At 38.3% G+C, this 27699-nt stretch overlaps 1 protein-coding gene across 1 annotated transcript; it reads right to left on the bottom strand.

The window, feature by feature from the left end:
• Positions 1 to 47: 47 nt before the first annotated feature.
• SMARCAD1 (SWI/SNF-related, matrix-associated actin-dependent regulator of chromatin, subfamily a, containing DEAD/H box 1) lies at positions 48 to 25900 on the bottom strand (the record flags this gene model as incomplete). The annotated part of the gene is made up of 20 exons (XM_010193066.1): positions 48 to 585; positions 882 to 991; positions 1699 to 1881; positions 2811 to 2929; positions 3836 to 4024; positions 5195 to 5316; positions 5574 to 5691; positions 6543 to 6638; positions 6943 to 7080; positions 8078 to 8213; positions 8652 to 8727; positions 8939 to 8998; positions 10505 to 10604; positions 11074 to 11164; positions 12427 to 12629; positions 17565 to 17953; positions 19389 to 19473; positions 20117 to 20206; positions 22194 to 22282; positions 25831 to 25900. Coding segments are annotated over 20 exons (2526 nt in total), but the record flags the coding sequence as incomplete, so codon positions are not given.
• Positions 25901 to 27699: the final 1799 nt, after the last annotated feature.

Genomic DNA, 27699 nt, shown 5'->3' with positions numbered 1-27699 from the left:
ACCACTCCCACCACATCCAAATAACCACAAAATGAAAAGACTTTGTTAATCTGTGGAATTTTATTTGAACAAGTTGGTACAAAACCAGTACGGTACATCGAATGAACCAAAACAAGCAGAAACAGACTCAAGCATTGTCAAATAAGGCACATAAAAAAATCTACACGCATAATCCAGTGAAACAGACAGTTTTTATATATATATATTTGGAGGTAGAAATAATTACAAAAATACTGACAAATCTTAAGCAGTAGCAGATTTATTAAAACAATTACTACTTAGGTCCCCGTTTTGAAAAGTGATCTGTAAAATAATGTTTATTCAGCATCCGATGTTGGCACATTTGGGCCATTGACGTTTTTAAGCATCAAAAGAATGCTATCGGTGTTAAAAACTTTAAATACCAGGAGAAGTACAATAAAGAAACTATAAAAAGTTAGAAAACTCATGGCCATCAGTAATGCAATAGTCCTTGGGGTACAACATCACCTTTCTTCCTTGAATTCCACAACATATTTACATTTCAGAGACCTAATGAAGCTTTTAATAGTGTGGCTATATCAGCTGGAATGGTTCCTTCTTCTCCTGAGGAATAAAAACAAGCGTTAGTACCGCTCAAAATACTTCCCATAACAGACAAAAGTCTAGATCCTCAAAATTGTACAAAATCCTCTACTTGTAGGAGTCTGTCATTGACTTGTAGGTCAGAGGGCACTTCTTGTCAAACCCAACAATAATCAGCACAAATACATCTTTCTAGTTTATTTAACATGAAAAAACCCTAAAGGCTTCTCTGCATCAAGAACCTTGTTTTTGCAGAATAATATATTGCAGCAACCTTAACTCACTTAAACGGACATCATTAGGTGCAAGAGACTTACCCAAATCTGCTGCAGTCATATCTTGTTCTAACTTCAATTTCTGCTGGCTGATTTTGAGCATGGATTCTTCAATGGTTCCCTTACTGATTAGCTTTATGACTTTTACTTCTCTGAAAACCACAAAAGAGGATAAATCCATTTTTACAGTTTCTATGGATTACTGCAAAAGGGAAGGGTGCTATGCTTTAAACAAGGAGGAGGAAATGAATAAAGGAGTGATACATAGAGCTGCTATTTTTTCTGTCTGGACCAACTGTGCTCTGTACTGCCAGAAAACCTGTTTTCTCCTGCACTCCCAGCCACTGCAAAAGTCTGGATGGTCACAACAATCTCTGTTAACAGAAACAGCTGAACTTCCCCCTCATCCCATAGCACAGTTGAAATACCAGTTATTAAACACATTCTATTGCTTGTTCTGACGGAGGACTCTAAAATGGACCATGGTTTTAGTCTTTATGATAAAGCAGCACTTGAGATCTCAGAAGGCTCCTGAAGAGAACAAACTGCTGTGCCAAACAGTCCCAGAGACTTCAGATCTGCCTTGAAACAGTTCCTAGCACCAGAAATTTGGGAATTATAGACAATTTGAGAGTTATACGGAACTTGAAAAAAGGAGGAGAATGTAAATAAGTTTTGTTCTAGCACAAACACGCACCAAGACAATTACAGTTACCTAGCTCCTATACAACCCAGAGCTGGTTTATGAAAGTCTCTGCTTAAAATTGAATTTTAATAATAAAATACTGTCCTCCTTTTAGCCTCTTTGAGAGCTTGCCTTAAGAAAAGCCAAGCATAATAATCATCACCATCATCTTACCTTGTCTGACCTACTCTGTGGCATCGGTCTTCTGCTTGTTTATCATTATATGGGTTGCAATCGATGTCATGAAGAATCACAACATTTGCTGAGGTCAGATTAATTCCCAAGCCACCAGCTTTGGTTGACAGGAGAAATACAAATATACCCATATCCGTATTGAACTCATCTATTAGGTGGATCCTGCAGAACACAAGAAAACAAACATCAGGTCTTGGAGAAAACACCATGCTGGCTCCAAAGTTGAATCCAGAAGTTAGGATGAAGGTCTTTTGAAAGGGAGGACAGTGGCATGGCAAAGCTGCTAAAAAGTACAGACATTATGGGAAAAAGGGTACCAAGTCCTCAGCAGTGACCACAGAAACAGACTCGGAGTGAGAAGAGTGACAGCAAAGAATGAAGAGAGGCTTGGGAAAAGATTTTGGATGATCACAGAATTCAAAGAGCAAGTTGAAGGAGCAGGGAAGACTGAAGTACATGAAAGAAATGGGAGGGGAGGAAGAAATTGGGCTTCATGACTGTCTTCTGCACTAATTGCACATACAAGAGAAGTAAGAAATATCAGCTGTAAGTGGAAAGTAATACCAAAGCAAGAACAACATTTTTTTCAAAACAAAGGAAAGAGCACCTAAAAAACCCCTCAAATCATGAAATAGGAAACAGCAGAAAACCAGCGCAGGTCACACAGAAGAAAAGCACTGCAACATTTTCAGCTGTGAAGGACAGAGCAAATGGTTTGTTCTAGAGAAATAAAGGGGCTTATCTGCTTGTTGTAACAGAGCTATACTACACTTCCAAGGAATATCTACAGGTGAGTTTTGTTACGGCATACTGACACACAAGCAAATCAAACACATCATGAACTGCTGAAAACAAAAGTTTTCTGTTTCAATGGCTAAGACTGTAACACAGCCATCTAAAAACTCACCTTTCAGCATCATACTTACTAAGGCAATCTGAAATCTAACATTAAACCTCTTCTATAGTCAATGCCCAGCGACCACACGATTCTATACATTGGAAAACAGAGGTTGGGGTTTTAAGTCACCTCCCCCCTCCTCCATGCACACATTCACTTTTTCTCTGTCATCTTGAGCAAAAAAGTCACATACCGATCAGAAATCTGTGTTTTTCCATCCAACCTAATATATCTATGTTGCCAATGCTTTAGGAAAACTTCCAAGATATCCAGCATCATAGTAAACTGGCTAAACAATACAACTCTGTCACCCTGGAAATGACAAAGCAAAACAGTAACACATCAATTACAGATAACAGACTAGACAAGAATTTTATTGGTGCAAATGAGTGATTTTACTTTGACTGAGTCCATGTTTTCCAATCTAAAAGAATAAGCTGAAATTCATCAAGTCAGGACTGACTTTCAGTGAAGATGCTGCATCCAGTATTTCTGTTGCATTGACTCAGCTGTTGGGAGTGCAATAACTTTTCAGTTACTTTGTACTTAGGTGACTCGAGCAATCTAGAAATCACCTGTCAAATGCCTAAGTGACAGACCTACTCCATCTATAAACATCAAGAAAATTATTTTAATGAAAAACAATTTAAATTTAAGCTGTTTTCCACAGCACACAGAGCAGCAGCACTCTGTTGCCTGAAATAATCACACAGATGCACAGCACGCCCTTGTGTAAATTCCAGATACTCTTAAGTATTATGGTACATGCTTATTTGTAAAACAAGCCAGTTTGGATCACTGATGCAAGGCAGTGATCTCTTCTTACCTTTACATTGGCTTAACATATATGTGATTATTCTAATGTGATACAGTCTTATTTAATTGCCAAAAGAAGGTCAAAGTTGATGAGCTGTGAAAATGATACCAGCCCTCCATACACTGAGAAAGCAGCATTAACTTGTGATGAATATTCTGAAACTTGGAAAAATGGGAAAGCTCATTTCAGCTGTCTCTAAGGTGAGGTGTGTAGGCAGGACTGCACATTGAAAGCCGTAAGGATTGCTTTGCAATACTGCACATGCACTAAATCACATTGTAATACTCCACATAAAAGCAACTGGGTTGCGCACACAGCTAGCAGATGTTAAATTAACCAGCTATTCAGAGACACCCTTTACATGGACGGGACAAGACGTCTCAGCCATCTGTAGTACCAACCTTCTCTTTAAGGTCACAGAGGATGCGTTCCAGTGCTCTAAACTTTCCAGAGTCCAAGATCTGATCCATGTCTAACTTGAAGTCATTGACGCGAGAATATTGCTTGCAAAGCAAATGCAGCTCAAAATCTGTCATTACTGTCATATCTTCGAAGATAAGGTCAGGGTTAGCATCACAATGTGTGGGTTCCTGTCAGCAGAAATGAAGGGAAATAATGCAACACACAGTCCTGCTAGACACAGGAAAAAAACCCAAACAACCACCACACAGTAACATCCAAAACTTCTGAAAGAACAAAGTAGCACAACTAGACATGGACAAATGCCAGAGCGTGGCTCATGCAAGCAATGAAAGATGAACCCTGCAACCCCAGGGTTATAGTAGAGGATCACTACTTTGCAATTTAGCTTTTACAAGAACTTGTACTACCAGAAACTAAATAGTATTTGCTCAGCCTCCATAGCAATTACCTAGTTCTCATCAAGCCCTACGACCTTTCACCCCTGTATCAGACCTCTTCCCCTGAAGACACATTCCCTAAAAGGGAGGTCCAATCCTTGGATAGATGGTAGAAGACATGGGAAGCCCAGCCCAAGATGTAGGGTGGGGAGAGGGATGTCATGCCTGGAAGAAAGAGGAAAAGAAAAGCCATATCTGGAGAGCACAATGGTATGAGTAGGAATAAAAAGGGACAAAAATCCTTCAAAAACTAATGGGCGACTTCTTTCCTTTCCCCCAACCTTGACTGGCTTCATTTCAAACAAAGCTGCAGATACTCAAAGTCAGCTGCAACTTTCTTAGAGCGCCTGCTGTACATTCAATTTTTTTTTTTTTAATTTTTTTTTATACACTTTGGAAAGCAGCAACAATTTTCCCCAAACTCCACAGGCATTAACTCCAGCCAAATTACAACAATAAAAAAATCCTCAACAGTTCAATACTTATGCCTTCCCAATTTTAGTTCTGCATAACCTACCTTCCTTGCTACTCAGAAAATACTAGTAAACTCAAATGCACACCCATGATTTTCTTCATAAGTACTTGGGTTTTAAATTTTGGGGTGGAGGAAGAGGCATTAAGGGGGAGCTAATGAAAAGGAGATGACTGCAGTTCCACAACTGTTCTCTATATTCTAGTATCTGATACAAAAAAAAAACAACAAAAAAAAAAGTGTTAAACACATACAAAGCTTGATTAGAGCACTGGAGAGATGCAGAGAAATAAAAAGCAGCAGCAATTAATTAAGTTTTGCAAAGACACACTTTTGACCAGAAGACTGACAATAAAAAAGAAAATCTTTTGAAGTTGCATTACAAATTCTGAGAAATGAAGGATTTCTTCTGAATCTCCCCACCTTACCTTGAGCATAAGCATGGACATCGTTCTGAGCTTGTCAGTTGTGTAATACTGACGGTGCAGGAGGGGGTGATTAGCCATTTTCCTAAGTTGCATCATTACATTTCCCGTATCAGAGTTTTTTGCTGTAAGCGAAGACATAAGGTATATTCAGAAGTAGGACACAGATGTGTATCTGATGCATCTTTCTCTCTCAAGAGAGCTTTTTAAGGATTGAATTTAACATTTCACCTATTACTCGAACTTTGGAAGAATTCATAGAAGGGATATAATCAGTTAAAGAGTATTAAACATTTCTACAAAGTAAAGGCTTTGCAGTCCCATTTGACATATGTTTGGGCATGAAAAAAATCCCGCAATTGGAATTGAGACCCTCACATACCATTACTGTTAATAGTTTTCTTGAATTTGTTTAAGAGATCACAGTACAGCTGCTCCTGTTTCTCAGACATGGCACACAATTCAATGAGATCTTTTTTGGGAGGTAGTTGTTTAAGAACCTGACAAAATAAAAACATACCAGGTAAAAACTGTACTGTAGTGAACGGTCAGTAATTCTCTACTATCTTACAAGCCTGCTTTTAAGCTACTCTGTTTATCCTCTCTCCATTCCAACATTGGCTACAACTTTGCTGAGTCAGCAGTTCAAGTTAGAAATTCAGTACTTGTTTAGGATTAAAGATAACTCTCCTGTCAAGTACCATGGTGTACACACTCCAAAACTGCATGAAACAGTAACACACGCAATACCTGGAACCTACACATGCTAATCAGAGATATCCAAGCAAATGAGTATGCAACTGCACAGAAACATTTTTCAGATCGCTATTAGTTTTTTCCTTTCTTTTACACATGTAATTCTAAATAGAGGAATTTAAATAGGTTTTGGATTTTAGAATGAAAAAAAAAAACATTCTGCTGATAGCAAAATAACTAACACATATTCTAGTCATACATATGCTCAGATACACCCATGCACATCCACTGCCTTAATCCTTTCAGTTAAAATAAAATATCATCACTACAAAGTCACAAAAATTTTTGTGGTTATTGTGGAGGATTTCTCACTTCTCATCACTTAGCAGTGCCCCAAATCACCTTTTGGTGATCTTTCCTAACTAAAATTCCCAACTGTCAATAGTCAGCAAACAATGAGCATCAAAACCCAAAGCTGCACGTTTTTTACTTGCTAACTCCTGAAAAATGGCAGATAGCTCAAGTTCCTTGCTCTTCCTAGATAAACACCTAAAACTAGCACTCACAAAATCTGTCAGTAAATTTTCCTGTTCGCCTCAAAGACTATCAGGCATTTTGATAACACGACACCATTATTTTGAAGATAAAACATTACCTCATCTTTTACTCTTCTCAAGATGAATGGTTTTATTATCTGCTTCGCATGTGCAATCCTCTCCTTTTCATATATGCTTTGTTCTTCAGCACTCTTCTAAGGAAAGTATTGCAAGAATTCAATTACAGTGTGAAGTCTTCAGCTGTAAAAACACTACCTCAGCTATTCTAATGATAAATAACCCAGCCAGAACAGACAGATCTAACAGGACCATTAGTATTCCAAGACATTTTGTTATAACACATTTTTACTTTAAATGGTTTTATTTGAATCTTTCCTTTTCTAGATTTTCCATAGTCACATTATCTGTTTCCATATCAATATAAAACAGAAATTATGCAGCAACAGCAGTGTTCTTTAAAAAAAAGCCATTTTCAAGAAGGGAATATCTAATACTTACTGTTTTTGAAGAGAACATCCTCCGGATTTCACTTGTGCTACTGCTGAACATATGTGGCATTACAAAATTCAAGAGGGACATCAATTCCAACAGATTATTTTGAACTGGAGTCCCCGTTAGCAATAAGCGATTCTTTGCCTGTTTGTCCAAAGTGGAAGACAGCAGTGAGAAACATCAGCTGAACAGGTTAAAAAATAATATTGGCAGAAACAACACAGCTATGGGAAACTGGGAAAGTGAGCTTGGTTTAAATTATAACTATTTAAATCTAAAATATATTTAGATCTCATGGAGTAATTTCTTGTTTAAGTCAACAAAATGGTTTACAGACCTGTGGGGGAGCTGACCACATATCCATTTAAGACTATTCAAGAAGCCTAACCCAGATGTAAGAAAAGCCTTTCTGGCTCAATTAGGGCTTTTCTTTCTTGGTTGTTTTTTTAAAATTAATGTGCTAATTGCTGCTCCCACACTGTATCTTTTCTAATGTCACAAATATTTTTGCACAAGTTTTGAATTGGAAGTACAAGCCATAGTTTAACTGCTTAAGTATCACCTTCTTAAAAAGGCTTTTGATGAAAAAATAATCTTAAAAAATAAGTTGTCATAAGTGACAAATATATTATTACTGTATCAGTACTACTGCGCTAAATCAAAACAATTAGAGAAAGAGCTATACTCCAATTTTTTCTTTTTCAAAATGCTGCTGGCTGAGGCCACAAGCTGCAAGAAATAAGTATTTTAAAGCCAGCTTTTCTTGCACAGTCCTATCAGAGTAGGTTGACACCACCACAGTGTTTCAGCACAAATCATCAGAATAGCATCTTTACAATCTTTACTACTATGGGATGAAACTGGAAATACTGAAACTGAACCACCAGCACCATCACTGTAATGATGCTGTAAGAAATTTATTGCATTTCCTTGGGAGCTTGTCTCCCTGAAAGAGTTCACAATGCAAGATCTACTCCTAAGACTGCATCAACACTTATATCCACTTGTATTACTGTAGTTTCTGGAACATTATGCGTATATGAAGTTCAGAGTTAATACTCCATTCTCCCTCAGCCCATAACTACGAAACAGAAAAAACAAGAGTTGTCCCCCCTAATCCAACAATAACCAAACTTCTTACATTAATTGTCATAAGGTGCTGGTAGCGTACAGAGCTCATGTTCTTGAGCATATGACCTTCATCAAAAATTGCATAGTTAAGCTTCAACCTGCGAAACAGCCCTCGATCATCTGAGCTGCTAATTGCACAGTTGTATCTGTCAGAGAAAGAGATCATAGAAGAGACATTAAATGCAAATTTAATATGAACATACTGGTACCACAGTCATATGAAACTCTCTAAAATTGTTAAGAGCTATGGACAGAACACAAGTCAAACTGCCTAGAAGTAACCAATCATAACAGAGGTTACTATAGCAAATAATTACAGTTTACTTGACGAACCAGTGCTCTCCATAACACTTTCCAAAAACCTGTACGAATCAATTACAAAATAATATTAATTCATTAGTATTTATTATTTAGAGAGATAAATTGTATTTAAAGCATTTATTAATTCTAGTTAATCGCTACCTGAAAACAAATTAAGTTCCCTTCCCACCTCACCAAAGTCCAAACTTTGTTCGTTTTGTTGTACCACTAGAGGTCAGCAGGAGTTCACTGAATCTCACTTGTTACCGAATTACTGTACTTACGTAGTTACTATCACATTGAAATCAACAACTTTATTTTGAATGTCCATCCTGAGATGTTTCCGATCTTCTTGGGATCCTACGGAAGGACAAATGATAAAATAAGCACAATTACTTATATATAATTTATATACGTATAAAAATTAAGGCAGTATATAGAAACAGCCAGCAACAAATGCGTATTTAAATAGCTGTCTTAAAACAATGCTTCCATGTGCAATTCATGTTTGCTTAGGTTGACCATGTAAGCAACCGTATCATTAGGTTCATTTCTAAATTACATTCCTCACCATAGTAAAAAAGGACATTCAGCTCACGACACCACAGGTTAACTTCTCTTATCCAGTTATCTAGAAGACATCATTACAATAAAAATCATGTCAGTTATGCTTTATTACATCTTCAGACAATTCAGCATTAAACCAAACATCTGATTTTAAAGCAAATCCCTTTCAACTTTTCTGAAGGTTAAGAAACTTTCTGTCTAGACGCTGGAAAACAGATAATATTTAAGGAAATTAAACACCACACAACTGGGCTTTAAGTAACTCTTGCTTAACCAGCTTGCACTTTAAACTCTAACAGGATCTGCACGGTCTGTAACCTCCGTGTAAAATAATACAAAGCTTAATTTTCAGCTTGATTTCTTCCCTAGACAGTTAATTCCTAATCACTTCATTTGTCAGTACTTGCATCCAGGGGTGTTCCACCACAAGAGACAGCGCCTCTAGGATTTGGCAAGGACACCCCACAACTTGCCCCAGCTCCAGGTGTGCAGCCAGCAGAGCGGCCACCAGCGACGCTGCCATGCCCAAGGGGAAGCTGCCTGACAGCCAACACAAATGGTGACCCCAAAACGCTGCAGAAGGGGAGCTCTGGTAAATGCCACTTGAGCTGGGCCAGACCCAGAGCAGGGTCGAGGAGATGCCTTTGGAAAAACAACAGGAAAGCTGCAGGTAGACCACACATCCCGGGTACCCCTGTGCTGGTTGGCTTGGGCCAACCTGCCACTACCATTCATGAGCCTCTACAACTCGCTTCACAACTGCACCTTCATTTACACCTCTGCATACCCCTCAGCTTTTAAGTAATGTGCATTTCTAAGAGTTATTTTTTAAAAATGGATTCAAGTGGACTTTAAAAGCAGACTGAAAATGGCAATTTCAAACTGATGTTGAACAACCAGAAGCTTTTCTGATGTGTTAAAAGAAATTTCTGAAGCCCAAATAAGTATTTTACATTGAAAGCAGCATTTTGATTCTATATTTAACTTGCTACTTTCTCATTTCTATAATCACTTCACAAAACCAAATTTAGCTCCAGAGAGTACTAGTTTCTGCTCAAATTTATCAGCTTTGCTGACGTATTTTATTCCACCATATTCTTCTTGCTTTCAATTGAGGTCATTAAACAATCAAATACACAACTAAAAGATAGTGAGCCTCATCATTTTAGGATTTTCATCTGCTTTGACAGATTGTGTGGAGCAAAGAGTTAAAAAAAGACACTGAATGTCTCAAATGCCATGAAACCTAATCCTAAGCACAGCCTGAAGACTGGGAATTCCAGCCAATATCCAGTAAGTAAAAAGACTACTTTGATAAACAAGTTCAAATTGTAACAAGCAGCTTTATTTTTTGTGAAGCATACAGAGCATATTTTTTAAAATTCCATGTTAGGTCTAATTAATTCAGAACAAGCATGCCTTCAGTATGGTTTGCATTCCAATACAAATTACTTCAGTTGAGTACCACCATAAGAAAATTGGGTTTTCTTTCACAGAATTATCTTTGTTTCACAGTCCGTCCATGTTTGTTTTTTTTAATAAACAAATAATTTTGAAGCTTGTAACTTACCTAATGTTGAAGCTGGCACAACTATCAAATGGGGACCCTTATTGCCCTCTTGGTAGAGATGAGCTAGAAATGCAATAGCTTGAATTGTTTTTCCTAAGCCCTAAGAGAAAACAAATCAATTTAAACAAAATTTACAATCTGTAGAATATAATTGTTTCGTGCTCATAAGACAATTACAGTGTAGTCAATGTTAAATAAAGATTACAAATCTGCACAGAAAAAAATGTTGTGTTTAACTGCTTTGTTTTACAGAAGACAATTCCTTCTTCAGTACAATCACAGTCAAACTCAATTATCGTTACAGCTCAACATTCAAGCATAAGCGATTCATCTTTTCCATTTATGCAGCTTTTCCATGTGTCCATGAATCTTGGGCTACCTTTGACTTTCAAACTGAAAGTAAGAGCTCAGCAGTTTCTAAACATCTGGAGAAACTGTTTGCAATTTAAGTTATATTGGCTAAAACAAATGACTTACAATTTGCTTGGGATTTCCAGGAAATGAAAGAATTTAACAGTCATTTTTGCTAAACTTTTAACAAGTTCTTAAATAATCAGTTTAACATTTACCATTTCATCAGCCAGTATGCCATTCAACCCATGTTTATGCAGCAGTGCTAACCAGTTCAAACCAATCTTCTGGTATGGCTTGAGTTCCAAACTGTTAAAAAGTCAAGTTTAACATGTTACCATCTTTTAGCTGTTTCTCCATGAAACACAACTTTATACTTACATTAATCAGACAATGCTAAGTTTAACTACACCTATATTTTAATGCACTCTAGATCTCTTCATATAGTTAAAAACAGAACCTTTATTTAAATCAGTCACCTAAATACTAAACAGCACTTCTGAACTTTCCAAGTAATTTATCCGAATTTTCATACATCTTAAAATGATCAAAGTGAATACTACAATAAATATCTTTCTCCTAAGATCAGTGACCCACAACCAGTTAAAAGCATTTACAAAACTGCTAATTTTTAAAACAGACAAAAAGTTAAGTGGTGTTTAGCAGCTGCATGAGAGTTTGTTCTGTTGTGCAATTACTGGTGGTATAGGCACCAAACAAAAAAAAAAACCAAACACACACAACTCACAAAACACACTCAACAGCAAGTCACTTAGTTCACCATTTTTTGCCATTGATAAGCTCCCTCCAAACAGTTCCCTCTTCCTCTCAGGTTTTATTTTGACATAGATGAAAATCATTTTGCTATTTACCACTAACAGCCTCCAAGTCTAATCCAGGTTGCTACTTCAGCCATTCCCACTTCACTCCTATGCTTCCTAACCCTTTGGATAATTACCCCCACCATACCCATTCTCCATTCCTCCTAAGCTCTCTCTTTATTCCCAATATCCATTTGGAGATCCTTAACCAATTTACCTCTCTGAAATAAGTCCTCCCCTGCAACACATACCCCGTGCCACTCCCATCAGCTACAGAGGCCCAGATCACTTTGTACATCTGAGCTTCCTGACCAAGGTCTTCAGTCCAGCTGATAAACTTTTCAAGTTTGCTCAGATTCATTTCAATTTGGCATCTTTGAAATACAAGGTCCCTCAGTAGAGAAGTACTTTTGTCTAGTCTCCTGTTTGAAGTAAGTTGACAACTTATGACGCCATCATTCCAGGTTGGCTTCTACATTCACCATAAAGTGGAGCAAGTAAGATAAGGCACTGAGCACTGTTATATCTTTCTGGCTTTACGTTTTTATCCTCCTCATCAGCTTTCCCCATACACTTAAAAACATTTGTTCGATTCCCTCAAGTGTCGCACATCACTGTCCAGGTCACTGAGAGCTGCAAAGTACCAAGCATTTGCAACTCTACTTTCAGAGACCAGAGTTTTGAAAATCCCAGCCTTCAAGCACACCCTATTATCTGACAGCCTGGTAAGTATAAAAAAGGGAAGGATACCTCTGATTCAGGATGGCAGGTTGCTCTATGTTCCATCCACATCCTCCACCTTCAGTAATCCGGGTCACTTGTTTTGTCAGATTATTGGAAATGTCTTCACATTTATTCATCAGCTTTAGAACCACGTCCCTCTCTTTCAGCAGTATCTTGCAGTTCCACACTATGTCTTCTGACAAACCAGTAGTCTTAGTCATTTTTGTAAACTGCAAAATAATAATAATACCAAAAAAATACTATGAACACTGGTAATAGCAAAGGTGCTACGGTGAAAATCCACAGCTGCTGCAGGCAGCAAGTAATTCAAGTGGCAACCCAATCTCCTCTCAAAACTTCAAATATCTTTACACACTTGGCCCACTGCAAAATTGTATGAATCCACACTGAAGGTCACCATTACAGCTCCTCACATGGTAAAACATATCCTAAAATAAAAGCGACAATTTCTCTGAAGAGTTTCTAATATAAATTACGGGAGCTTCAAACTCTTAAAAAGCAAGCTTTGAAGGCCAGCCCCACAGACAGAACAAAACCACAGAAGGAAGAAAAAAGTGTACTGATTAGCATTACATCTCCGCTTAAGCAATCCCTATTAGATACTAAAGATGTAAGCATAATGTATGCATCAAGGCAAACCAACCTATAAAGGAGGCTATTAAGATTTTGTAATGAATCTGTCCAGAGCTCAGCACTACTTGGTCCCAGTTCTGACTGTACCTCAAATGGCACATTCAACCTGGACTTAGGCAGACTGGAAAAAAAAATACCAAGACTTAAGAGATAAGAAGTTTCCCAAAACTTCAGATTCTTCTGAATTTTATAGTCAGGGATCTGTTAAAATTTAGCACCAGACTTCACAGGCATATATCCTCCCAGAAATCCTTCCTTAAAAAAACAGGGGTCTTATGATCCAGCTATTGCATGTTAAGTAAGTGATCAATATTGCCCCACTGTAGAGTAAAAACAAGCTTTGTTAAGCTGAAGTATACAAGCAGGCTATGCTTTGACTCCAAAACCAAATAGATTTATTATATATATAATATATATATAAAAAATATATCTAAAATGAGTGACGCCCTCTACTGGCAGCCTGTCGTTACAGTTTTGGGGGTTTTTGGTTTGTGGTTTTCTTCCATTTGAAACAAAACCCAGAAAGTTTACCAACACTCACAGGTTAAACCAGGCTAAGGCACACACGTCAACACTTGCAAAGAAGTTTTCTAAATAGACACCTCTATGTAGAAATAAAAAAGAGACGTAACTAACATGATTTTTAATAGGCTATTAAAAAATTTCAACATTTGCTTTGGTGCCTAAAGCTTTGGTTGGCATGAATATAAATCCTGTAATCTATAAATAAAGGCGTGGACAATGAAGCCACCTGTTATGAACAAAAATCGTACTGTTTCGTGTCAGCACGCTAACATTCGTCTCCAAGTTACAACAAGAAAATCTCCAGACAGAGGTTTACATCTGCAACATACCGTGTTATGCTGTTGTGCAGAACACAGAGCAGACCGTGGGTGGCCTTTGGTTTATGAGATGTTCTGACATCCTCCCAGCTTCATTTTTTCTCAGAGGAGGTCCAAAAATGTGAGGCCATCACAGACACCTGAAGCCATGAGCTTCCCCAGCACGCTTTGAAGAAAGGTCCACCAGGGTCCTGGGTGCAGCAGTGCCCTACAGTGCACAACCACCACGCCCTGCTAGGGCTTACTTTACACCTCTTCAAGGTGATTTAGGGCTTCACTTCACTGCTACAGGGTGAAAGTCAGCCCCAACCTTGACCAGCAAACCCCAGTTCCACTTTAAGCAGCTCCCATTTCTAACCTGATACATTTGCTGCTTCCCTTCAGTTTGCTTTGGCGCAAGGTGCTTCTGGTTTCCTGCCAATTTGGACTTCTAGCAGTTTGCATTTGTGCAGCCAGACAGAATGAGAGATGATAAAAAAGCTACCCTCCTCTGAGTTTATATCTTCTAGCTCACATACTATCGCAGTATACAGAATATGACGGACAAACAACTCCATCTTTGACTGCTCAGAACCGCCATTCCCCTAAAAGTGATAAGCTAAATACATGCTATGTCAGAATTTCTATGTAATAGTTTGCAGCAGTTTAAACTGTGTTTACTCCTTAGAATTTGTAATTTTTAAAAACAACTGGCACTACTTAATTCACTTAAAGTCTTTAAATGCTAAAAGAGATGGGTTATTTTGTGATAGAATAATATTACGAATGAAAGAAATGAGAGGATATGGCAAATCTCATACAGATACATCCATTTCTATGCTAAAAGGAAATTCAAGCAGTTAACAACTGTAAACCTTAAAAATAAGACTCTAAATTGCATCACACTCCCTCCAGTTTGTACCCCTGCATTTACCAGAGGCAGCATAAAATTGCATTGGGCACCCATGACAGGCCAAGGAACAGAACCCCTCCCCAGACCCCAAAAGCTGAGCTGGGCTCCTTCTAGAGCCAGACTTGGCTCTGCCCTTGTTTCTCGGCACACACTGAGCGCAGGCAGGGACTGCCATTACACGACTGCGATTACAGCCTGTCCACACCAACCAACTCCCACAGTCTGGAAAAGAGCGCGCTGTTAAAACATAATTAAGTGCCAAAGAGTTTTTTAGAGGAGTGAGGGTAAGGAGGAAGGGTGATGATGGGTGCCCAGAAGTGCTTCCACCAAGGAAAGGAATTGTGCTGTGTGCCAGCCTGCAGTGTGTGCCACTGGAGCGTCACCAGGTGTCACTCCTACAGCACAGGCACCTGGGGCCACCCTTCCAAACCTCCTGCCCTCAGAAAGCAACATCCAATTTAAGTTGTGAATGCAAGGAGTACTCCGAAAGGCGCTCTCTCAGAGCACACATCCCAATCCATTTTGTTGCCTACTACTCTCCCTACACACACTACACATTTTTGAGAGGCCGCAGGTCCTCACACTGAGGAACATCACTTCTCCGAATGAGAACACAGAGACGCGAAGCCTCAAGGATGTACCCAAGCTCTCTTTGTGCAAGTTAGCGCTTGAGAGGTGGCACTGCAGCGACTCATCTCCAGCACTGAGGACTGGGTAACACCAGCCTCCTGGAAAATGTCATCGATCTGCATTTCTAAACTGCCAAAGGAATTCATACTTGTGAGCAAGGACATTTTCTGCTCTCTCCATTTATTTTTTGAGAACCATGTTTGTTAATTTCTTTCTGTGTATTTTAAGTGTTATTAGATCAAGTTAAATATCTGCTTCAAATAATAAGCACTTTCAAATATTCTTAACTTCACAAGCCTGAAATTTGTTTAAATCTATCTGAAAAAAATAAAGTCTTAAGTGTGACCTAAAAAGCCTGTTTAGAATAAAAGAAGCCATTTTAATTTATGTTTTCCTGGAATAAGACATTGAATTTCCAAATAAGTAGGCTTTAGTCTTAATCTCAGGCTGAGAGCCTTAAAATCTCCCTCAATTCTTCTAACAATGAACAAGTGGCAACAACTTCCAGGGCTTTACGCTGCGTTGCAAAAGGCACCGTTACAGTAAAAAGAGACCTTAAAACTAAGCCAATTTCTTTAATGCCAAAACTGAATCAGCTCTCTCCGTTATTCTACCACTCATTCATTAGTAGCAAAATCACTGGGTCACTGAGCTACTGGATCTTTATAAACAACTCAATCCACAGTGATATGAAACATCTGCTATAAAATTTGCTTCACTCTACTACTCTGGGCAAGTATTCACAGCTCTACATAAACATGTAGTTGCTGACAGCAGCAATCTTTATGAAAGACAAATTTTGAACACGAACAGGCCCATGCAGCTTTTCTTCTATTAAATGTTTTACACAGAGAAAAGGAGGAGAAACAGCCCTGTAGCAAATATTTCTGCAAAGAATTAAGCTCAGGCAAAATCCAACAAGTTTAGAAAGGAACAGCCGTATGACAGATGTTCTGTGAGGAGCCAAAGGCTTGGGGCAAAACGGATTTCTTTTGCAGCATACCTGCACCTCATTTTTTATCTTTTTTTCTTTTTCAAATATTCTCCTCTTGTCTCCCCCGCTTGCAATGCGACATACAAAGATCATTTTGTTTTCCTTAAAAATCTGTTTAGTATCTCTTACTGTTTTGTGGTAAAACATTTCACACACCGAATAATAAGTGTTATTGTTTTACACGTACTGAGGAAGTTCTATTCTGCTCTGAAAAAATGCAAGTGGACCTTGCATATATCAGCGAAGGAGGTTTCAGAACACATACAAAAACACAGCAATTACTCTGTAAGAGGGCCTATGCAGTTACCGTTCTAAAATCCAAAGCACGAATAAATTAAACCAAGAAAACCTGCCGTAATGCACTGGAAAGTTCTCACCAGGACATTGCTCTTACCAGGTCTGATGTCTTGCAGTTAACTGAAACTGCATGAAACATGAAGGTAACAAAAAAACCATGGGAAAGATTTGAAAGTAACATCCCAGTGACAGTAGATAATCTACTTACCAAGAGAAATTCTTTTCCCTTCTGTTGTGGGTTGTGGTTTAGCCTTCTGATGCTTTACTTTTTGTTAATAAAAACACAGCAGCTCGCTCCACTAAAAATATGGCTGCATTGCTCAGCTAGCAAAACCATGCTAGAGACTGAGCTGCAGCAGATTAAAGGAAAAAATGACTAAAAAAAGACAACAACTATTTCTTGTATGAAAATGAAAATATCCATGCTGGCATCTTCAATCATGGAGCTACCCTGGAAGCTGCTGCTGCTGCTGCTATTCAAGCGTCTGCAGTAAAGGTCCTGCCACGTTCTTGCCTCCTGCATGGGTTTTCAGCTGCAAGAGCTCAGAACAGGCTAGCAAACACCTCCTTCCCAAGTGAAAGCTCTAATTTCTTCTTCTGCAGTGAAATCAACCAACTTTCTGTGCTACAGAGTGAGTGACAGTAATGTCAGCCAATCGGCTGGAGTTTTCCAGGAAAATCACCCCTTAATTCATTCAAAATCAGGTCATATGACACTATTTGAAATGCTATTGGCTTATGAGGAACATAGCATTTTAGCCTAATCAGGATAAGGCCACCCATCTAAGCCTCCCTAGGCTGAAGCCACCTTGACTCTAGGCAGGCTGGGGATAGGAAAGGAAGAATGCAGACCTACCAGAGCCTCCCAGCTGTTAAAGGGCCGGAGTGCTATTATCTTCTGAGCCTTTTTCTGAGAGCACTGAGGAATCAAAGTCAGTTCGCTGGGGGATGCATCCTGCAGGAAGCTGAGGATTTTTGCTTTGTAGCTATCCTCCATCACTTCGTCGCCACTGCTGTAGTCCTCGTCAAGGGAGCTGCCACCATCTTCAGAAGCTGACTCGTCCTCTGAGTCTTCTGTTTCTCTTTTAGTACTCCAAACGCTCCTTTTGCCTTTGTCCTTTTTCTGAAAGCCATTCTGCTCTTTCCCAGATTTCTCCTTTGGCTCCTCTTTGCTCTCTTCAGTTCTGCTCTTGGTGGAGGCTTTGGTCCAGTCAGAAGCTTCGCTTCTGGGAGGAAACTCCATGCCTATGCACGTAATATAGAAGGCAACATGTCAATGTATAAGGGTCAAGGACAAATGAAGACCCACGGTTCTTCCAAATTAAAACCTATATAGATATAAATCACAATTCTGGTTTTTAATACATAAAAACTCAGCAGGTGTTACTATGGGAAAAGAAGAGGGAAACAAACACCATGCAAGTCTATTTAAAACATGTAAACAGTACCAAATTAGTAAGATGAGCAATGCCAATTTGTACACTGCTCAAATAGCAGAAAGTTTTAAGTAACTGCCTTAAAATACATATGATCAATGCTATGTAATACGTGTGAGCTGCAGAAGCTCTGAGGTAAGAGCAGATAGTTAAGAACCCAGTGCATTGCTGAGATGAGATACTGGTCCCACTCCACCTGACCCCAGAGATAGTAATTCTGCTGATTCCAGAAGACAAGCCTAGTTTCACCATGAAAATTATATATTCTTTACATTTTAATGCATCTGAGAACAACATTAGAGATGGGACAACAAAAAACATCCACTTGTTAAAGAAACTGGAAGAATGAGGTATTTCCGACCAAAATAACCCTACTGTCTTAAAGTAAGATCACGGTGATTTAACAGACTGTGCGCAAGTCATTTCCAGAAGTGACTTGTATGGGTTTTTCTTCCTTCTTTGGAAGAAAGCACTAGCAAGGCTTTCTCTCCTGCCCCATCCCAGCTTGCTGCTGATTGACTTGAACACCAGTATCTGCCCCCTCAGAAGCAGCAGCAGCAAGGACCCAACCACATGCATACCAATAGCACTCTCCACTTGTAAAGCATTCAATTAAGAATACTACCCTATCTCAAGAATACCTAAACAGCTGATACAGCAAAACATACTTACATGACAGCTGTGTAACACTCTGAAAAGTAATTGAGTCATTAAATAGAATTTAAGTTATAACTCACTCATTTACCTGGAATGATAGTTCTTGCTCCCTATCACATTTAATGCACTCATGTTTATAAACTGGTTACATAATTTAAGGCCTATTTCTAGTATTTTTGTCTCCTATAATATATTTTAAAAGGACAAAATAGCATATGTCACTTGTCACTTACGCAGTTATTTGCAATCAGATTTACAAATTACTACAGTAAAAAAACAAAACTTATTTTTAAACAAGCATTTCAAAATATATTTTGATATACCCATAGGTAATTACAACTTCTCATGTAAATGTGTATTAGCAAGGCAAAGATATTTATCTCTACTTAGACAGAGAAAGATAAAATAATAATGACACTAAAAAACACACCCAAAAAAAGTTTTCTTCTTTTATCCTCCCCACAATACTAATTTCAAATATCAGTGCAAGTTTCTAGGAACAGTCATTGCTGGACACTTAAAAATATTTGTATTATAAGTCTGTTTGTTTTATCTTGGGATAAAATAGATTATAAATCTGTCTTCACCCTCATCATCTTCTGCAAAGACTCTCAGGGCCTCCAGTGCTTCATGAAACACCCAGTTATGTTCCTGAAGTACATCCCTTAGTTCCTAGTAAAAAGACAAGAAATTTTGTATTGTGGTAAGATAAGCAACAACTAAATTTCTGTGCATAACATTAAGGCATTAACAATTTTAACTGCACAAGGCAGAGAAAACCCCTGTAAATCAGACGATACAAAATAAAGGAAATCAAAAGGAGAAAACCCTTCAGTTTATCCTTACACACACAGTTTAGGCAGAGCTGCGCTCCAATTTTCAAAAGGGTAAGAACACACAAAACCAAGATTTAGTTCCAACAATTTAAAGCACAGTATTAAAATACCCTGGCCAGTTGCTGACTACCTTCAGGTACTAAACTAATACAAAGCGCATGGTATATCTGGTCATCCGGGGAGAAGAGTGAGAGGGATGGATAATTTCCCCATGCATTTTTATAATAGGTCATCAAATCTGACCATGCCAGACTTGCCACAGGACCAAAAAAGCAGGATGAGAAGTTCCATATAGTCCTGATTACAACCAACTGCTCTCAGTTCAGGGCAAGTTACATTTCAAAAGCAGCCACAGCAAAGACCTTCCTATCCTGGGCTTTTTGCAAGAGTGCTGCTGGTGTAAGGACTGTTTTGTCTGGACTATTGACAGCTGCAATAGGAGTAAAAACCTGATGTGCCATCAGGAGACATGAGCTCACCTCCTTATCCAAGCCAGGGAATGTATTTTGCAGCTTCTTCACAAGCATCTCTTGCCTCTCCCATTCTCTTTGGGGCTCTGATTCATCCAGCTACATTTAAAACACAAAAAGAAATCTATTAGGTTTAATGTAAATACCAAGCACAGAAACAGGAAAAAGGACCCAAAACAATTAAAACCAATCAAGCCTAATCAATATTGCTTATCCTTAAAGAGCCACTCTGAATGAAAAAAGCTGTTAAGACAAATGCAAGCTGCAGAAGTGATTCATTGTACATAGACAGTGCTCAAAGTAAGACCAAAACTTTCATAAGCATAGAAGATGTCTTCTTCAGTCATGAAAGACTGGCATTCTTTACCTGATAAACGTACACAGTGCAATGTTACACGTCAAAATATAAATAATTAAGAACCATCTACTTTGTATTTCTTTAAAATAAAAAGTTAGTAGCGATTCTGGATGATATTTAAGGCAGAAGATGGCAGGGTTCACAGTCAGCCAGTTAGGTTAGATTACCAAGCGAGCAGTATTTAACCCACCAGAGTCTATAAACATGTCAATTGGTGTGTTTATATGAAGATTTACAGGTAAAAAATCCACATATACTGTATCACAGCACCATGGAGTCACATCAAAAGCTGGCAAAAGTTTTCATCAACAATAGTTTCACCAACAGCTGCTACCAGCCTGCAAAGAGGAAGGTTTCTTATGAAAGAGTGCCAAAACTTTGACATGCCACAAGCTGCTCTTATGTATTCACCACAATTATGCAAGTTTCTTCACTGAGCTTTCAATGTGAAATAGTTACAGATCTACTTATCTACAGCAGAGGTGCCAACAGGTTCAATCAATATTTACTTTGCTGAATGATGCTATTTGCTGAAAGAGAACCAGATCCACTCTGGGTTCCTTTCCTCAGTGAGTCTATGGTATCATTTAAGAGTACAGCTACACTATGTACAGTAGCTGGCAAAGTCTTAGGAACCAGCAGAAAACCAAAAGTGAGGAAAAAACCCAAACCCTGCAAGTTTTGTCACTATGATTCTCTGTTACAAATTGTAGAAGCCCATGTTTTTTGGCTTTCTTTTTCCCAATCCTTGCCCTCTTAACTGTAATGGAACTGTTACGCACAGAAATCAAACTGCTCTGTGAAACCAGGTCCAGTGAAGCACTGTTTGCTAGGCTGGCCAGGTAATAATTCAGTAAAGTCTCCTTTGTAAAGTAACCCAGGGGTTGGTCTGGTGAGGAGAAACAAACCCAAACCCCAGCAAATCTTACCTCACAGAATTCACAGCTCTGCTTCAGGACACAGAGGAATATCTGAGTAATATTATTTTTGCTTTCATGGAAAACTCCACGTTGCTTTTATTTTGCTCTGACCAAGGACAGTATTTGGTTATATTTCACCAGAAAGATAGTCACCATCCTCCAGTATTTACTGTAAAATTTCCTTTCTCTACCATAAGTGATTTGCAAGGATGTCTACTGAGATGCCTGGGAGCTGGTCTCATGACAGCACTGTAAGACTGTGCCTTAATTCTGCCAAATACCAATCTGAATGCACCAGGATCATTACACAGTTCCTATTTATTAGCCGAGGTTAAAGTAATCATTCCTTTAAACACAACAAATTCATTCTTTTTAAAGACTTCCCCAAGTCATAAACATGTACATAAACAATATCACCTTGATAACACAGAAGAACAGTAGCTACAGATGTTGAACTTCATCTATTTGAGGAAACACAAGGAGTGATCCGAGGAGACAAGATGATCCACAGCTTGTAACTGCACTGATGTTCCCTGTACCTGAATGGTACTCAGCACCTCCAACACTGCTGCCTGCCACTGCCCACTTCCACAAAAGCAGTGAACAGGCTATTGGGATACAAACCCACAAACACTAAAGAACAAAGCAGGTAATTACATTCAGAATGAAAGGAAAACCTCATTCAGATGGCAAGGTTTTGATAGGATTTTCTGATAAAACACACCAAGTTCATGACACCACAGTCATTGACCAAGTCGGTAATTTAACTTATTTTACAATGCACAGAGAGGAAAAAAATAGTACTTACATAATCAGCTTTTGGCTTTTTTGTGACTTTCTCATTTCTGTTTTCACAATTTGTGGGAGAACCTTTTAGTTTCCTTTTACGAGAGGCAGCTTTAAAAAGAATCGAGGCAGAAGAGTTAATTACTTCCATTAAATTCACCCCAAAACAGTAGGATCATTCAAATCAATGCTATAATAGCTACTTATTAACTGCACAAGATGTTTATGAGTCTCCATAATAGTTTCCTATTATGGTCCACAAATACATTGAAACATCAAGCAAAGCAGCAGCTTGAAAGTAAATGTTTATTTACCTCAGAGTTTGCTTTAGCAGTTTGGCAATTAATCAAGAAATTACCTCCCATCCGTAACAGCTGAAATAGCTTTTTTTTTTTTAAAATAATTGCCAAGTGGTTTACACACATGTTGCATAAAGGTGTATCTCTGTCTGTTATTAGTCAAGCTGACTGCTTTTGGAAAGTTGGTATTTAATCAAGGCTGAACGCCAATTGTGAGTTGGAATATGAACATCGCTGCCGATCTGCGAGTGCTGATGACTGATTTCTGACTCAGATGCACACCAGAGAGGTTATCAACAAACAGTTTTCAACATTAAATCCAAATACCTGAAAGAAAACTATGCACATTGTCAGTGATAACTATATATGAGTTATAATCATACTACTTATTAATAGTTCATACAAGTCAGAACTTTCTGAATATCTTTGGGCCTTGGTGCTTGTCAAGAGATCACCATCTCAGCATTAAGACCTGCCCACCCACACACACACAAAGCACATTTGCTTTCCAATCCAAAAGACTGCCTGGATGGTCAAAACAGTTTTGGGTGAGGAAAATTAAGTAGCCAGACAGGAACCATCCTTGGATTGGAGGCAGGGCACACCAGCGAAATCCCTGTTCTCTCTAAAAATGTTATTAGCTATTATGAGCAATGAGAAAAGCAGCTCCAGAGTTTCAAAATCTAGAGTTATCTGTAATTACTTCCACTGTTATTTGCTGCTAACACTTACTTATTACTGTGACTTCTCCCACCATTACAAAAGAAACAATAATTTCTGACTGTGCAAAAAGCAGTGACCATCAGACAGGTTTACATGAAGTTTCAGCTCAGAAGCACCCTCACCGATTTCATGGTTTAAGACGTACAGAAAACAACACCAGAAACAACTCATATGCACCAGGTATTGCTGTAACTTCACATTTTTCATTCATACACATATTTTCAGTGTGTCACCTCTAATCTTCATACCTATAAGACAGCTGCGATGCTTCTTGTTTTAGCTATAAACTACTGAATTCAAGCTGTAAATACAAGTTTTTGTCATTTTGAAAAGACAGAAAAAATTTGAGAATGACTTGGCCACACTTTTTTAACAAAGCCACGCTTCACAAAACTGTATCTTGTCCCTGACCTCTCACACAGTCAACACTTCACAACAAGTAAAGTATATCATAAATTGACATAGATAAGCAGATGTTCAGTAATGTCTCAATTATTAAAAAATGTGTCCAAAATGAGGTGATTTATACCATCACTTTCAGACATGCTTACTCCTAACCAAATATTTTATACAACAGCTGTGATTAGTGAGAATTTTGCTGCCAAGATTCTTCTGTGGGCTCGTATTGAAAGGACGTGAAACAGCGTTCCTGAATCAACACAAAAATGGCCAAAAGGCAGGGCCTACATAACACAAATCAAAGTGTTTTAGTTCAAACATTGTGAACTAAAACAAAGTTTAAGGATATAGCTTATTAAATTGGTTTAATATTAATCTAAACTCTTGAAAAGTAATCATAATCTTCCAGGAAGGGATTTTCCAGGAGCAGCAGCACTCAGTAGCGAACCCCTCAAAAGTCTGCCAGCTTTAGTTTTCTATTGCCAGCATCCAAGAACTCCCACCTGATAATATACAGCAATAACCTCAAAATATTGGGCTGGTTGGGGAAACAAACCACAAACAAAACACAAAAGCAACCCTTCATTAGAGTTAGCTTAATGTTTTAAAGTTTACCAATAATAATTAAAAAAAAAAATCTGTGAAGTTGTATATAAAAACTGGAAGATGAAAATAAGAGGAGGAACTGAATTAGCAAAAAATCATCTACTTTAGACAGGGAGTAAAACTCTTCTCCCTCAGCACATGAGCTTCCTAGATATATTGCTTCCAAATCTATAGGATACTACATGAAAAGACACATGAACCACTTAGAACAACTAAAATAATCAAGAATGAGCATAGTTTTTTCCATCGTATCCAAACCATGAAGATCTCTCCAGAAAACCACGGACAACGGAACCGCAAACAGATGGAGACCGCTGGAACGGACCAGCATTTTATAGTGACATTAATATTCATACCAACCTTCTACTCTTCCCCCATCAACCCCAGTAAATCAGTCAAAAAGATTGATTTAAGACAAGACATGTAACCGTGGATTGAGGTGATGTCAAGAAACAAACCCAAAGCCAGGAATTATGAACTTTTTACACGCTTACCACCTTGTACACTCCCACATCATGTATTGGGGTCTTTCATTTGTTTCTTTTGATAACAGCATGAGACTGCCTAAATCCAGATACAGAGCAAAAATGCCTAATGAAGCTCTGAGGGCTCAAAGGCATGGTTTGAGGGATGTTTTGTCAGAGAAACATGGGGATTTGTCTAATGCTTAAGACTAACAGTTCTTATCCAGAAGTACAGGCAAGTCAGCCTGAAGAGAACACTGCAACAGGCCTTGAGTGGCTACATACTCCAGTGTATTCTTTCCACACCACCAGATTTCTCACCCGTTGTTACGGTTTAAGGCTTAACAGCCTGAAACAGAAGGACAAGTGGTGTCTGTAGGAGCCTGGGGGGTCAGAGATAAGTACTGTTCCCTCCCCTTTCTGGCCACAGTCTAAAACATCGAGGAGGCCCAAGGTTTCACGGGCCTTTCTGGCACGGCTGGGCCTACCTCCACGTGTTCAGCAGCATCCACCACCACCTGCTTCTCGGCACCACTGCGGTCCCTGGTGACAAGTCACAGCAGCCACGAGGCACTGTTCGGACACTTCCACTCATGACTAGTGGGATTGGGTTGCGTATATAGTTAAATATCCTTTGTCCCTTATTAATTCCTTTTTCCTTTCCCCTGTTGTTTTTCTTAAACTTGTTATAGTCTTGACTTCCAACCTTGTGTGATGCATCTCTTCTCTATTCCTTTTTTTTTTTAAATCCTTCCCTGGGAGGGTGGGGGACAATAGAGAGAAAATCCTGCTCCCTGGGCTTGCCCTGAGCCCTAAACAGAGACATCTACATCATTCAGAATTACTATTGCTAACCCATCAGTATTTGCCTCAGCTTTTGGGCAAAAAAAGGAACCAGCAAGAACAAGAATCACTTAAGGACCCACATGTAAAGCAATCCTGAGCTTCGCAGAACAAATTGCTCCTTTTTGTTCTGTTTTTGGATTTTGATCTGCATCCTCTTTTCATCTTTTCCCTTGTGAAGCCTGTAATTTCAGTTTTGTGTTATTACAATACACAAATGCTATAACTTTTAGCGTATGCTTTACCACTTTTTAAATACCTCCCAACCAAGTTTATGTCACTGAATTAGCTACAGCTTCTGAATTTAATTTTTTGTCAGACATACCTTCGTCATTGAACTTCAAACCAGCAGCTATTGCTTCATCCATTGTGCGTGCTGATTCTATCAACTGCAAAACAAGAAGTCAACTGTAAGTGGTGAGATTTAATCAAGTTGAACAGAGAAGGACAGTGATAGATCAGCATGACTGAAATATACACCAAAAAAAAAAGTATTATAAAATCCAATAACAAAATTAACAGGTACCAAAGTAGCTAGACTGATCACGTACACTATATTTGGGAAACTTTAAAAAAGTTTTCTAGTGGTTTTATTACATACAATCTCATTTATTATCGCTTTTTTCCCCACTTTACAAACATACCATGCAGGTATGCAGGTTTACTTAAAAGCTTTTTTTTCAGAAACTACTCAGTGTTACTATCACAAAACCAAATAATCCAAAAAGCTAATTTCTGAATTCATAAAATGCCTGTATACTGTTATGTCACATTGGCCAATTTTCTGAAAAGTACATGGCTCAAAGTTTATCTATATTTCTTTGCAGTCCTAGAGTCTCTCTCCATCCCTGTGTATCTCAAAATAGATTGTTTTTTTAAAATTAATTGGATGTTGAGACTTTAAGAGTGCTTTTTGCAAGTGAGATAACTGCAACGGAAGCAAATGGCCTAAAGGCTACAAATGTGAAAAAACTCACAAAAAATGACGTTACGAAGAATCCTGATTTCCAAGTATCTGTCCACGTTTATAAACAGCACCTTACAATTTTGCTATAAACACACAATTTCCTTTTCAAAAGGCTCATTAGTTTTCCTTAATAGCCTTCACCAGTTGCATAGGGTTCCTCAGGACAGGCCATTCCAGATCCCTCATGAAGGGACAATCCATTTGCCTAACATTCTTCTGTCTTCAAAAATGTTGTGGATATGTAACTGTAGACAAAAATTTGCCCAGCCTTTAAGTACTACAAAGTTCTGCTGATACAGGCGCTATCTTATACTCTCCTGAGAATAAAAACCATCAGTACTACATACCACTGAGTGGTTACAACAGCACTGAAGCCACAAAACTGCAGTCAGACACACAATGTGCCACTTCTAGCCAGTTTCTAAGCTACGATGAACTGTTATCACTCTCTGGTTTAAATACATTCTACATGGACAAAAATTGAAACTTGATACATTCTGGACATCTACAGTATATACTTTATTACAACATACAGGAGAAAAATCCCCAAACTGCTATTTGCAGCCTCTTCTTTCTTCCCACAGTAGAAAGCCTAAATATATAGCTTGATCTACTGGGAATAAATATGCAGCATGGAGCACCAGTAAGATTTCTAAAATTCTTGAATAGCATTTCAATAACCAGGCAACTTAACAGATTGATTTGAACTTATTTAGCTTTGAAAACTAAGGCTGGTAAAAACCTAGTTGTTTATCAGCACTGAAAAGCGACCTTGCTAAAATTTATTTTACTGTGCTGAAGATATTTTATTGTAATAAGTTACCATGTTACTGTAGATTGGTGTTGCACGTTGGACAATGGCCAAGAGTATCTCAGGTTCACATGTCAGAATAATCAGAATAAATTATAGTAAGTTCAAAGCTACTCTCTTTTTCCCTCACTGAAATTACTAAAGGCTTTGAGTATTAAATTTCATAAATGCAAGGGTGCAACGTTTCATCTACTGGAGAAGATGGCAATGACTTCACTCATTCTGCATTTAGTCAGTTAGCAGCAGTCCAATAATGGCAGTTATCAATAGTTATAGCTGTCTTGGTTGATAACTAAGATTAAACATCACAACAGAAAGAAAGAAAAAATAGAAACATTTTCTATATGCTGGAATTCACTGTTGCTGAGTTGATCTAAAGTTTTTTAATTTTATATATTTATTTATTTCTTTATTTT

This window comes from Mesitornis unicolor, unplaced genomic scaffold, assembly GCF_000695765.1.
Source record: "Mesitornis unicolor isolate BGI_N332 unplaced genomic scaffold, ASM69576v1 scaffold41039, whole genome shotgun sequence".
Lineage (NCBI taxonomy): Eukaryota > Metazoa > Chordata > Aves > Mesitornithiformes > Mesitornithidae > Mesitornis > Mesitornis unicolor.
The sequence above is the reverse complement of the archived record's forward strand: the minus strand, read 5'-3'. Positions and strand labels throughout refer to the sequence as shown.